Source organism: Phalangium opilio, unplaced genomic scaffold (assembly GCF_054372755.1).
Source record: "Phalangium opilio isolate 3A_F unplaced genomic scaffold, DU_Popi_V2 ptg000070l_1, whole genome shotgun sequence".
Lineage (NCBI taxonomy): Eukaryota > Metazoa > Arthropoda > Arachnida > Opiliones > Phalangiidae > Phalangium > Phalangium opilio.
In genome coordinates, this window is record NW_028324182.1 from 14461736 (window position 1) to 14473547 (window position 11812).

The 11812-nt window shown below is 38.1% G+C and overlaps 4 protein-coding genes across 11 annotated transcripts; 2 read left to right on the forward strand and 2 right to left on the reverse strand.

The window, feature by feature from the left end:
- The first annotated feature begins 59 nt into the window (after nt 1-59).
- Nucleotides 60-3191, forward strand: LOC149661888 (uncharacterized). 6 transcript variants are annotated; one of them, XM_089843435.1, is made up of 4 exons: nt 60-212; nt 274-328; nt 2366-2702; nt 2756-3191. In XM_089843435.1, exons 1-4 carry the CDS (start codon nt 144-146, stop codon nt 3072-3074), a joined length of 780 nt encoding a protein of 259 aa, XP_089699561.1. In that variant the 5' UTR covers nt 60-143; the 3' UTR covers nt 3075-3191. The 6 variants fall into 6 exon arrangements, with proteins under 6 accessions (XP_089699561.1, XP_089699560.1, XP_089699562.1 ...); XM_089843436.1 differs by lacking the exons at nt 2366-2702; nt 2756-3191 and adding exons at nt 1461-1794; nt 1859-2308 and having other exon boundaries at nt 61-212; XM_089843438.1 differs by having other exon boundaries at nt 94-192.
- On the reverse strand, nt 3180-4962 carry HtrA2 (HTRA2-related serine protease). The gene is made up of 5 exons (XM_089843432.1): nt 4137-4962; nt 3849-4076; nt 3674-3782; nt 3439-3613; nt 3180-3381 (listed from the first exon to the last, which is right to left on the reverse strand). Exons 1-5 carry the CDS (start codon nt 4761-4763, stop codon nt 3213-3215), a joined length of 1308 nt encoding a protein of 435 aa, XP_089699558.1. The 5' UTR covers nt 4764-4962; the 3' UTR covers nt 3180-3212.
- Nucleotides 4963-5273: 311 nt separating this feature from the next.
- On the forward strand, nt 5274-9296 carry LOC149661890 (tRNA (34-2'-O)-methyltransferase regulator WDR6). Of its 3 annotated transcripts, XM_089843426.1 has the most exons (12): nt 5274-5367; nt 5450-5590; nt 5654-5831; nt 5892-6219; nt 6286-6516; nt 6590-6652; nt 6725-6948; nt 7028-7304; nt 7367-7699; nt 7758-8700; nt 8768-9095; nt 9175-9296. In XM_089843426.1, the coding sequence occupies exons 2-12, from the start codon at nt 5464-5466 to the stop codon at nt 9242-9244; spliced, it is 3102 nt and encodes a 1033-aa protein (XP_089699552.1). In that variant the 5' UTR covers nt 5274-5367; nt 5450-5463; the 3' UTR covers nt 9245-9296. The 3 variants fall into 3 exon arrangements, with proteins under 3 accessions (XP_089699552.1, XP_089699554.1, XP_089699553.1); XM_089843427.1 differs by lacking the exon at nt 5274-5367 and having other exon boundaries at nt 5472-5590; nt 5641-5831; XM_089843428.1 differs by lacking the exons at nt 5892-6219; nt 6286-6516 and having other exon boundaries at nt 5334-5590; nt 5654-5709.
- Nucleotides 9297-9369: 73 nt separating this feature from the next.
- On the reverse strand, nt 9370-11720 carry LOC149661891 (BTB/POZ domain-containing protein KCTD9). Its single transcript, XM_089843433.1, has 5 exons — nt 11457-11720; nt 11241-11362; nt 11117-11160; nt 10164-11053; nt 9370-9639 (listed from the first exon to the last, which is right to left on the reverse strand). Exons 1-5 carry the CDS (start codon nt 11502-11504, stop codon nt 9523-9525), a joined length of 1221 nt encoding a protein of 406 aa, XP_089699559.1. The 5' UTR covers nt 11505-11720; the 3' UTR covers nt 9370-9522.
- Between the last annotated feature and the right edge of the window lie 92 nt (nt 11721-11812).

The window sequence follows — 11812 nt, forward strand, 5'->3', positions numbered from 1 at the left end:
TCGAGGCGTTCAATGACGTCATTTGAATCTGGCGCCAACTGCGTTCAGTGGCAGCCCAAAGTGCGTTCTCTCTCCAATCAGAGCTGACCGAGTTTCGCGGTTGAAAGGTTCTTTCCGCGCCTTTCTCTTTAGAACCGTTCAAGATGGCTACCAACGAGGACAGCGAGTTTTCCACTACGAACGTTTATAAATGTTCGAAATGCAGTTATACGGTATTTCATTAGTTTAATGGCGAGTTTTTAATTAAAATTCATTTAAATTTGATTTCAATAGGTGGATAACGTAGAAGAAATGAAAACCCACATAGAGAATTGCAACAATATTGAAGGTTAGTAGTTGTTGTACGCGGTTAAGCGCCTAAACGACTACCTTAGGGAGGTTACGTACGGGAACGCGTTCGGGGCGGCGACATTTTGGGACCCGGTTTTTGCTCGGGGCTTAGGTCTATGATTGTTCTCAAGGAACGAACTGAAGCACCGCTAGTTTTAAAATTTCAAAGTCACTGAAACCACGTGGTTTTTTTGTCTTTTTGTTACAAGAATTTGAGATGAAGGGGAATTTCAGTTTTTGGGGGTGGATTTTACAAATATGGCCCCCGTTTTATTTTTATCTCAGCAATGAATGCGGATACACTTTGCACCATCATGATCCCTATTCGTCGACCTACCGCGACTTCCAATGTTACCATCGCCGCGCCCCCTGTGCAGTATACCTCCACGTTTCACTGGTCAAGGCGAGCTACCTTGGACCTGATTGAACTGGTCAAAGAATACTCTAGCGATTTCGTCCGTTCCGTGGTTGGCCTTATCTGGGAAAAGATCGCCCGACGTATGGGTGAGAGAGGATGGACAGTGACTGGAATGCAATGCACCAACAAGTTGAAAGGATTGAAGAGACAGTTCAATAATGTTCGCTTGGAAAACGAAAAGAGAAAGAAAGCCACGGGGAAAGACCATATTTCCATCAAGGGCGTGAAGAAATGGGAATTTTATACCATTATGGAAGATTTGATGGTTGATGAAAAATTACCAGAAGTTCCAGATGATAACATGACTTACGAAGTGGCCGTGATTGATGAAAATTGCCAAATTTCCGATCCTGGGCCTTCTACTATAGAAGTCGAACTACCGCAGAGCAGCTCCGACTCTGAAATCTCTGAGACTGAAGAAGGTGACCCTGAAAACTCCCTGAAAAGGAAATTGGAAGGAGCGCCCACGTGGTTCGGAAAATACGCCAACGACTGTCAAGATAGACATGAAAAGAGAATGGCGACAGCCGAAAAACTATTACACCTTCTGGAAAAATTCGCGACTGAAAGGGACACTTAAGCCTTTGTTCGCGCTTTTTATTGTTACACGATCTTCACCGCGTATGCATTACATATTACAAATAAATGACCATCAACTTGTTGAAACGTCCTTGTTTCGATTTCTTCAGCTCACTTTTCAACTTTCTTTCAGTGCGTGGTGAGAATGAAGACGCAATATGCAGCATCGCGGAAGATAACACCATGGCTAGTGTATCTTTAGACGCCTTGAACGAAGGCGAAGACGAATCTGGTTCTTATCCTCAGTGGTCCCACCAAGCCACTGTAAATTTGCTTCAATTTCTCAAAGAAGAACTCAAGTCGGTGAAAGTCTTGAGGTCGGGTCCCATCTTCAAATCGATTTCCAAGCGATTGAAGGCAAAGGGATACAATTTTAACCACAGCCAATGCAACTCCAAGTGGCGAAATATGAAGACGTATATCAGACTCAAAGCCAGCACTAAAAAACGAGGATTTCATAATATTAGGCGAGAATGTTCAGCGCCTACCGCTCATTCATCATGGGTCTGAAGGAATTTCGTTTTTTTATAGTTCGTGGCGGTACTATGACGCTATGGTAGAACTGATGAAACTATGGGACGAGAAAAAGGGACCCGAAACCGTCCGCTTGGAGCAGTCAAGCAGCGAGGCCAACAGCGAAAGCGACGATGTCGAAACCGATTATGAGCGACCTGTAGCCAAGAAAATGAAGATTAGTCGACACGCGCCTAAATGGTTTCGCGAATTTAGAAAAGATTGTGAAAGACGTCATCAAGAACGGCAAGCCATAGCCACTCGCCTGGCCAATACATTGGACAAATTTGTTGAAAGAGTTAATTGCAAGTGCTACAAGAATAGGAGGAGGTAACTGCAAACAAGTGAAGACATCTGCCGCGTGTCTTCGGGCATCTCTATAGTTTCCCGTTACATTTTTTTCTCCAAGCTCCGTTTTCATTGTATTTTTTGTTTCGAGAGTTATGCAAATAAAATTCTGAACTGTAATTGGTTTAAATTGAAATCCTTTCAGCGTTTTCGACTTAGTTTTCAATTTTATTTCAGTGGAAGTTGATGAAGAAAGCGCCATGTTCGACACCAATGGCGATAACGCTATCGCGCGTATATCTTTCGACGCGTACAATGAAACGCAAGACTCTTCAGGCTCGTTTTTTCAATGGTCCCACGAAGCTACTGTTCTTTTGCTTCAATACCTGAAGCAAGAACTAAAGTCTCCAGCGAAAGTCTTGAAGACTGCTCCGACCTTCAACGCCATTTCCAAGAAGTTAATGATGAAGGGATACAACTTTACGCAATCTCAGTGTGACGTCAAATGGAGAAATATGAAGAAAAATTACGTCAAAGTCAAGATAAAGTGTGAAGCGAGAGGATATCACAATAAGTGAGATTGTTCGACGCGTGCCAAGGATAACCAAGTAATTGAATTATTTTCAGGTCATGGAGGTATTTTGACGCTATGGAGGAACTGGTCAAACTATGGGACCAGAAGAAAGGAACCAAGACAGGGCGCGTTCGCTTGGAACAGTCTAGCAGCGACGCCAACAGCGAAATTGACACGGAAACTGATTCCAATGAACAACCAGAAATGAAGAAAATGAAGTTGAGCCGTCATCAACCTAAATGGTTTCGCGAGTTTAGGAAGGATTGCGAAAGACGTCACCAAGAAAGGCAGGCCATAGCTACACGCCTGGCCAATACCTTGGACAAATTTGTTGATAGGGTTAATTGTAAATGTTACAAGAAATGGAAGTAACTGCGTGGGGACTTTGTTATCAATATTAAATTGAAGCGAATGGACAAGTGGTTTGATACTTGTCGATTTATCTTTGTGAATATCATAGTCAAAATTAAACAACTCTTTTTTCCATAAGCTCAATTTTAATCAACATTTTTACAAAGCGATCTCTTCAGGCCTTACAGTTAATTCGAGTACATATTGGTCGCGTCTAATGGACAATCTTAGTGGCTTCCCTTCATTGATGGCCTTGTAGACATCTTGAGACGAGACTATCTCTTTTTGGTTTATGTGCGTAATGACGTCTCCTGGATGTATGCCAGACCTGAAATTATTCTCAGGGTTAACCCTTATGGCATCTGGTTTTTTATCACCGACTTACTGATGTGCGGGGGAGTCTATGACAATTTTCCAAACAAGTACCCCATGAGTAACATTAGGAAAATTAACCCTTCGTTGTTGTAACTCTGCTATAATACTCGGAGTAAGTGTAAGCATAGTAATCCCCAGATAGCGTCTTCCTTTCTGCTCCGCTGACCATTTGAACCATCCCTTATCTAACCCAAATAAAAGCGTTGTAGATATTGTAATGCTTTCTAAAGGGCTCTCTCCCTGACCTTTCTTAGCTCTGGAGAGTTCCAGAAACTCTTTGGCGTAGTCCGCGGGTATCGCGAAAGAAATTCCAGCAGTGACCTTCATGGTGTTAATCGCGATTGCTTCCCCATCCTAGGACAATGATTAAAGATGCTCAGAGGGTTTTCTAAAGACACTAGTGTTTCTGGGTTCAATTACCAAGTTTACTAATGGACCCCCAGAGTTTCCAAACGTAATGCTGGCGTCTGTCTGAATATATTCCATCTCAGAGTTGGGTAACCCAAGTTCTTTGCTGGCTCTATGCACCGAACTAATAATGCCAGCGGTAATAGTGTTGCTGAGAGACAAGGGACTTCCCATAGCTACCACAAATTCCCCTGGTCTGACCTTGCTGCTTTCCCCTAATTTTATTGTTGGCAGATCATTCTACAAGATACAGATAATTATCTAAGTAGTGGGACAACAGCTTCAATATTTATCTCATACAGCTGATATCCTTAAGGTCGCCAAGTCTTTTTGGGGGTCCCTGTCCTCTACCACGGCTTTGAAAACTCGTCCATCATATAGTTTGCAACTAACGAATCGCTCATTGCCAACTACATGGGCATTGGTTAAAATCAATCCATCCTTTTCTACTATAAACCCTGAACCATTGGACAAGGTCATTGGTTGGTTCGTGTAAGGGTGCCTACCAATGACCTCTATATACACAACGGCAGACGCTACTTTTTCAACTACATCCGCTATGAAGTTATTAGATCGTGATGGTGGTATATTGGACTTATCTTCTTTATCATTCTCTTGGATTAGTGGTATGCTTAGGGCATGCAATGGTTTGAGGAACTCAAAATCGTTGTGTTTCTTTACGTAGTTGAACGCGCAAAAACCAACAGTCGCAAATAGCCCCATGTTTAAGTATTTAAAAAGGTTGTACTTAGAATTAGAGTCATTTGAAGGGTTGTGATTATGTGTTGTTAAGAAACGACTATTTGATTCGGGAGTATTTTCCACACTTTTCAAACACCATGGTAAGGTTTGTGCTCCGCAAAGTTTATTGGGAGTTCTCCAAATATTTGGACGTAAAAATAAACTAATTTGATTTAGTTTCTTCATTTAATCAATTATTTATTTGATGCTAATATGACAGGTCTATTTCATCAGACACACGCGTTCAAGACGGCCTGATTTGTTTACAGGTCAGTAACTGGTTAGTGCCTTGACTACCAGATGGTGGAAAATCTCTTGGCGGTAAAAATGAACTAGCGTCATTGTCATCGAAAAGGGTGTTATTTTAAAGATAAAGGTGTCCTATTGTACAAATGAAAATATAAAACTGTCTAAGTAGCGTGTACCATGGAAATCGCTTGGCGCAAGGCCATTCCTACACATAGAGATACATTGACCTTCAACCTCCCGGTGCCGTGCTTATAAGATTCCTATGTCAACGTAATCTATTTCAAACATGAGGTTTTTATTTATTTTAGATAAGTTTCACGTTTATTTTAGTCAATAATTAATTTTTGGTAGTGAATAAATATATATTTTCATCGAATACGAACCATATCGGCTAAAATTCATAAGTGATTTTTAGCCTATTTTTAGGGGATAGGGTCAAAGGTTAGCACGTGCTTCAAGTTTTCAGAAAAAATAAATGTCCATGTGCTCTACCGACTATGCGTCTGCTCCAACGCAGTCGTGCAATAAACCAACGTGATAAGTACGCTTTGTTAAAGCATTGTCGGGGGTTTGGTTATATTTTAAAACAAATTTTTAACTATAAATAATCGTTGAAATTTAAGAAACATTGAATATAATGGAAGTTACGGAAGAAAAAGTCGTAGATTCAATTGATAGGCCAAGGCTTCGCGTCACATCTTCAGAACTTGTAACAAATATGAGAATTACTGCTGTCAGCTTCTTAAGCGATTTTTTGTTATCAGGTCTGTAAAACAGTGCAGATATTAATTAGGATAATTTAATATTTTAATAGCCCTTTAATGCAGGAGAAGGGAATATTTTAATTTGCAATTTTAAGAACAAGAGGATTGGTCAAACAAAGGTGTTCAACAATAGCGTAATCCATGGCATTTGCCCTTTGAAGTCGAAAAATGAAAATGACACTTATAAATTGGCAATTTTTGGGGGAAAATCTTTTGCAATCATTACAACAGTCATTAAACTGTAATTAAATGATAAATTTTCAGCCACAATCAACCTAAATTAATCTTAAATTCTCAATAGTGATATGTTTGAGATTAAAGACAGCAAAACATATTTGTTAGAAGATTGGATTTGGGATGTTAAGTGGCTTGACGAAAAAGGGAATTTACTTGGGATAGCTTTAGCTCATAATTCAGTATTGCTATGGGATTGCCAACAAGAGTTTGCGTGTCAAAAAGCTAAATCAACAGAACTCTCTCTGTTATATTCTGCGTGTCTCATTGGCACAACATGGGATAATCTTGTTGTAGCATCTGGGACGGTTTATCAAGAGATTATTTTATGGAGTCCAGCGTCTCTTGTGGCAAATGACAGTGGCCAAGTCTTACATAGACTTACTGGACACCAGGTAGAGTAGTTGGGTTAATTGGTACCAACTTCAACTACCCTATCCATCTAATTAAAGGATTTTTAGGGAGTTATATTTTCAATCAAGTTCAATCTAATTGAAAAAATACTTTGTTCTACTTCTGACGATCGCACTGTCAGAGTTTGGAAGTTTACTCAGGTTTTAGGGGATAAATTAACCCTTCATACATGGAAAACTGGTTCATTTAGTTTAATTCATACACTCTATGGTCATGAATCAAGAGTATGGTTGTCAGAAATATTGCCAAAGAGGTCCTTATTAGCCAGCATTGGAGAAGTAGGGCAAAAGTCTATATAAAAAGGTCCATATCTAAAATCACAACAAAAAATATGGCACTTTTGTTTTATAGGACTCTAATATCTGCTTGTGGAATTACAAAGACGGTAGTCTGATTGAAACTAAAAATTTATCGGTTGGTTAGGCTTATATTATATCCCCGCCCCACCTATTTTGATTAGACTAAATTTAATAAAATTATTTAAAGTGTGGAGGATTGTGGAGTTTAGCTGTTAATGAGGATGAAAGCTTAATTGCAATGGGAGGTGGAGATGGTAGCCTTTCATTGCATGATTTGTCCAAGAAGCCATTCTTATTGGAGGAATCCATTACCTCATTGCCTTCATTTTGTCCTGACAAGGATTTCTTTAGAGATATTGCCTTAATTGAATCTTGTGATAATACCAGAGTAATTGCCACAACCAATAATGGGTTAGCATTACTAAATTGATCATTGAGATCAAGAGGGTCCTGACTGACAAATGCTTATAATATTAAATTGAATTTCAAGTTTAGTTCTCAGTTACAACATTATCAGTTCAAAATGGACTGAACTTCATTGTGATGAACTTATAAAAAACTATTCCGTCCTCTCAATTTCACCTAAAAAGGGTTTAGAAAACCAATACGTGGCAATTGGAACTTTATCTGGTTGTGTTATTCTCTTAAGAGAACAGTCATCTAGTCCATTTATTCTAAAAGCGCATAATGGGAAAGTTCATTCTTTATTTTGGGTTAAGAATGTCCGGGATGACATTATGATGACCTGTGGTCCAGAAGGATGCGTTGTAACTAATTGTAACTCTGGAGTTAATTTGTTTTAATAACCTAGTATTTTAATTTTTGGTAGTGTCTGTGGAAAGTTACTTTTAAGGAGTTGATATTTTTTGTCGAACAACTTCATGAAGTAACTGTACCCATGTGCAAGCAAAGGTTCCCATCAGCTGTCTTTACACTTAATGACAACTCTATCTGCATTTTGGGTGATAGAATGGGAGGAATTCACGTTTATAACACAAAACATAAGCTACCAATTCAAAGTCTTCCTTCGTTCCATGGAAAGAATGGAGTAACTGATATATGTGAAATAGATGACTTAATATACACAACTGGACGAGATGGTCAAGTTGCAACGTTTCGTTTATCCAAAACAAAAGAACTTGATTTACTCTATAGTTTCAAAGTAATTACGTTAATTACGAGAACTTCATTTATTCCGAAACATTTAACGTCTTTCACAGGTTCCTGGAAGCAAATTGGAATGGATTGGACGTATTGTTGACAATAAGAGCTCAATGTTTCTTTTAGCTGGTTTCCATACAATGAAATTTGTTTTATGGAGCCGAAGAAAGCAATCAAATTTATTAGAATTGCAATGTGGCGGTGGTCATAGATCATGGGATTTTTCTTACAAAAGTCGTGATTTCCCTTTTATATTTGTTTGCTTGAGAAAGAATCAATTGACCACTTGGACATCGAAAGACGATGTAGAAGGGGATACCTTAGTTACTTTAAAACCCGGTTTCCATCCTTCAAAAATATGGTCCGGGGTTTTGTTATTTGTAAATGAAAGTAGTTATTACGTCGCCACAGGAGGGGAAGATAATATGATTTTGATCTCGCAATTTTCATGGCAAAACTCGAAAAAATGTTTGAGTTTAAGTGGTCACATCTCTATTGTACGAACTTTAGACTTTATTCCATTGCCTGGGAAATTAAAGGGACTTTTGTTATCGGCTGGTGGACAATCCCAATTTCTAATTTGGGAAATTTGGTTACATCCAACTTCAGGAAATGTCGGACATACCCGACTTTGTAATTATTTCCTGAGAAATGAGGAAAATGTTACTGCGGATCATAGAATGCGTTTTATGGATGCTGTTATTAAAAAATCAACAGCGGAAGATTGTTACGATATTTATTTGGCCTGTTCTGACTCTAAAATACGAACATTTCAATTCAATATTGCGTCACGGAAATTGCAATATGTTAGTTGCATCTCTGTGGGAAATTCGTGCGTTTTTAGGCTGAGTTTCTTGAAGCAATCACCTTTATTAGTCAGTGGTGATGGAAATGGTATTCTAAAGTTCTGGAAAGATACAAATATCTCAGAGGCGAAGGAGGAATTCTCTTTGAAGGTACATGAAGCTGGTATCAACTCTATGACTAATTTGTATCTAAAAGGTATGAGTTGAAACTGCCCGAGTTAAGACTCATATTACTCATAAATCAATCCTTCATTATAAAACAGATAATTTATGGCTCATTTGTTCGGGCGGTGATGACAACAAAATTGTTGTTAATTTATTAACAATAACAATGAAGGATTATCATATAATTTCGACATATGAAGCCATTGCAGCACACGCTGCCCAAATTACTGGAGTACATTTAAAAATGCAGGATTCCAATAAAGGACTACTTTATTCCGTCTCAATTGACCAAAGATTAAATATCTGGGAATGGAATATTGACCAATCATCCAAAGATACTGCGCAAATAAAACTGGAAATGATATCGTCAACATTCTCTCATGTTGCTGATGTTGCAGGATGCATAGTTTGCGAAAATGAAAATAAGTATGTTGAACATTTTATTAGGGAAAGGTGCAAAGATTAATTAACTCCAAGTTTTGCATTTAATTTTTGATCCAAAAAGTGGAGCAAATAATATCCTGGTCTTTGGAAGTGGAATAGAATTTTTTCAAGAGCAGTACTTGACACTTTAATATTTTTATTACATCATTTTTACTAAATTAAATTTTAACATATTGGTTTGAAGTGGGCATCTTTCATCCCAAAATCAATAGGAAACAACCAAAATCATTAGTAAACAACGAAAATCTCACTATAACGGTTGAGGTTCTTTTAATTACAAGTTACTTTTAGTAATAATAAGTTATAACTTCAAAAATTTAATATAATTGTTATAATCCCGTGTAATCTTCTATATAACTTATTTCCTAGTATAATTTATTAATTGGAGGGATGTAAATTAATTAATTAATTAACGTATTGCTTGAGCCATATGCAATGGTGTTAACATAAGCTCAAAAGCTGTGTCTTTAAGATTGGCTCCTCTGAGATTAGCTTCGTGAAGATCACTCCCTGATAAGTCACAGTTCTGTCAGAGAAAAATGCCTTTTAGACCAAAATCATACACATTACCAATTGGCCTTATTCCTGATCAACGCCACCGAGGCGTAGCGGCGACTTTTGGAACTATAATAATACGGTAGCCAATTACAGGTGGTGGTGGAGTCGATGTACTCTGATGGAGATCTGTTATTTTCTATGTTTTGATTATTACCGCTTCAACTTCAAAAAACATGTTTTAACTAATTATTTTTAACCGAATAATCTCCAAATAGACCAAAATCGAATGAAAACTTACTCCGAAAGTCTTATTTCATAATATTAGACAGAATAAGAAAGGTAAAATCCACTTTTAATACTTTTGAAACCATATCGCTTGTTAAGCCTTGGCTATTCACATGATTCAAAATAGAGAAAATAACAGATCTCCATCAGAGTCCATCGGCTCCAGCGCCACCTGTAATTGGCTACCGTATTATTATAGTTCCAAAAGTCGCCGCTACGCCTCGGTGGCGTTGATCAGGAATAAGGCCAATTATACGGTTTAACAACCTCTAAGTCAGCTCCCGCTAAAACAGCTCCTCTTAAATCACAGTTTTGTAAATTGGCATTTTTGAGTGTTGCAACTCTTAAATTGACCCCTGACATTTGACTTCCTTCTAAATTGGCGCTTTTTAAGTTAACCCCTTCCATATTAGCCTTAATTCCAGTTGGGTCTTCCATATTGCAGGATTTGAGCACCGCGCCTTCCAAATTGGCGCAAACCATTTTGACACCTAATAATAATGCCCCTTCTAAGTTAGCCTGTGATAAATCGGCCCTTTCTAAACAGCAGTAACTCATATTGGCCCCCGCTAACTTTGCTCCTTTTAAATTGGCATATTTAAAGTTGATATGTCTTAGATCCAGCCTACATAAGTCTGCTCCTGCTAAATTAATGCCCTGAAAACGAAGTTCCGATGTATGAGGAGTTGATATTAAGGCGTCTATAACATTTCGCCTAGTTAGAGGGGTTTGATCAGTTGGCCCCTCTTCTTCCTGGTACATTGACTCTAAAACTGGAATGATTGAATCAATTCCGAAGAACCTAGCTTCTTCAACAACTCCCTGCGGATTTATATTATTGTCTAATATGATTTGACCGTGCCTAAGATAGTTTAATAAGGGTTCAAAGTAGGTTGGGCTTCTATCTATTAGGTAGGCCCCATTTTGATCTACTGTACTGGGCCATAAAGGACTAGAAGTGGATCCATCGACTTCATCGGATGAAGCGAACATTCTGGCTAACATTGAGTTGGGTTCTTTTGTTGTTAGGGTACTCCTAGTAGTTGAAAACAAAGTTCCTCCCACGTTAAGCTCTATCCAGTCAGTATGCACAGTACTGTCTTTCATTTGTTTGCAAGAACAATGTGTACATGTATTGTGGTGAGCATCATCAGGGTCTGTTAATAATTATTAAATGAGGATTTAAAGGTTTAACAATGATAATGTGGATTAATTCTTACATTTAAAGGATTCCCCTTCCGTTACGTAAAGTATATCATCATCTCTATAGGAGTAAATAATGTGTTGACAAGTTTTTAGGCTATCTTTGTAGGGGGTCTAATTGCAATGAAAAAATAGGTCTACCTTATCAATTTGGGATCGTCAATTTCTCCACCCTGAGGCGTGAACAATAATTTAGCTTTTATGTTGAATTTATGACTGGCAGTGGATAATAATTCCTCTAATGAGTGATTTAATAACAAAACCTTAGAAAGAGAATGAAAAACAATCAATTTGAAAGACCAAGGCTTAATGATATCCGTTCCCAAAAAATCAAATCCCCGTAATAGAAATATTTACTTTTCCGTCAACACTGGACCCATTGCGAAATACAATAACTCTTTTCATACTGTTAAAACTATTTTCTACCCAAAAATAATTAATAATTAATCCTAAATAACTTAAAAGTGATTTGCCGCCGGATCCGGCATCCTTCCTTGCGGTTTGGTAATGGTAACCTTTGGTTTGAATCCCTTTCCCTTTGATGACGACTTGCTTGTAACTTGTGAACTGTCTGTCTGAAGTTCTGAACTTCTGAAGGCAATTTGCAATCTACAGAGGAGGCTCATTATAGTATTCTAATGTCTATGCAACGCCGCCTATATTAATAGGTCTATGTTGCAATCATACCCCTTGAGCGGATTCGAAGGTCTCTT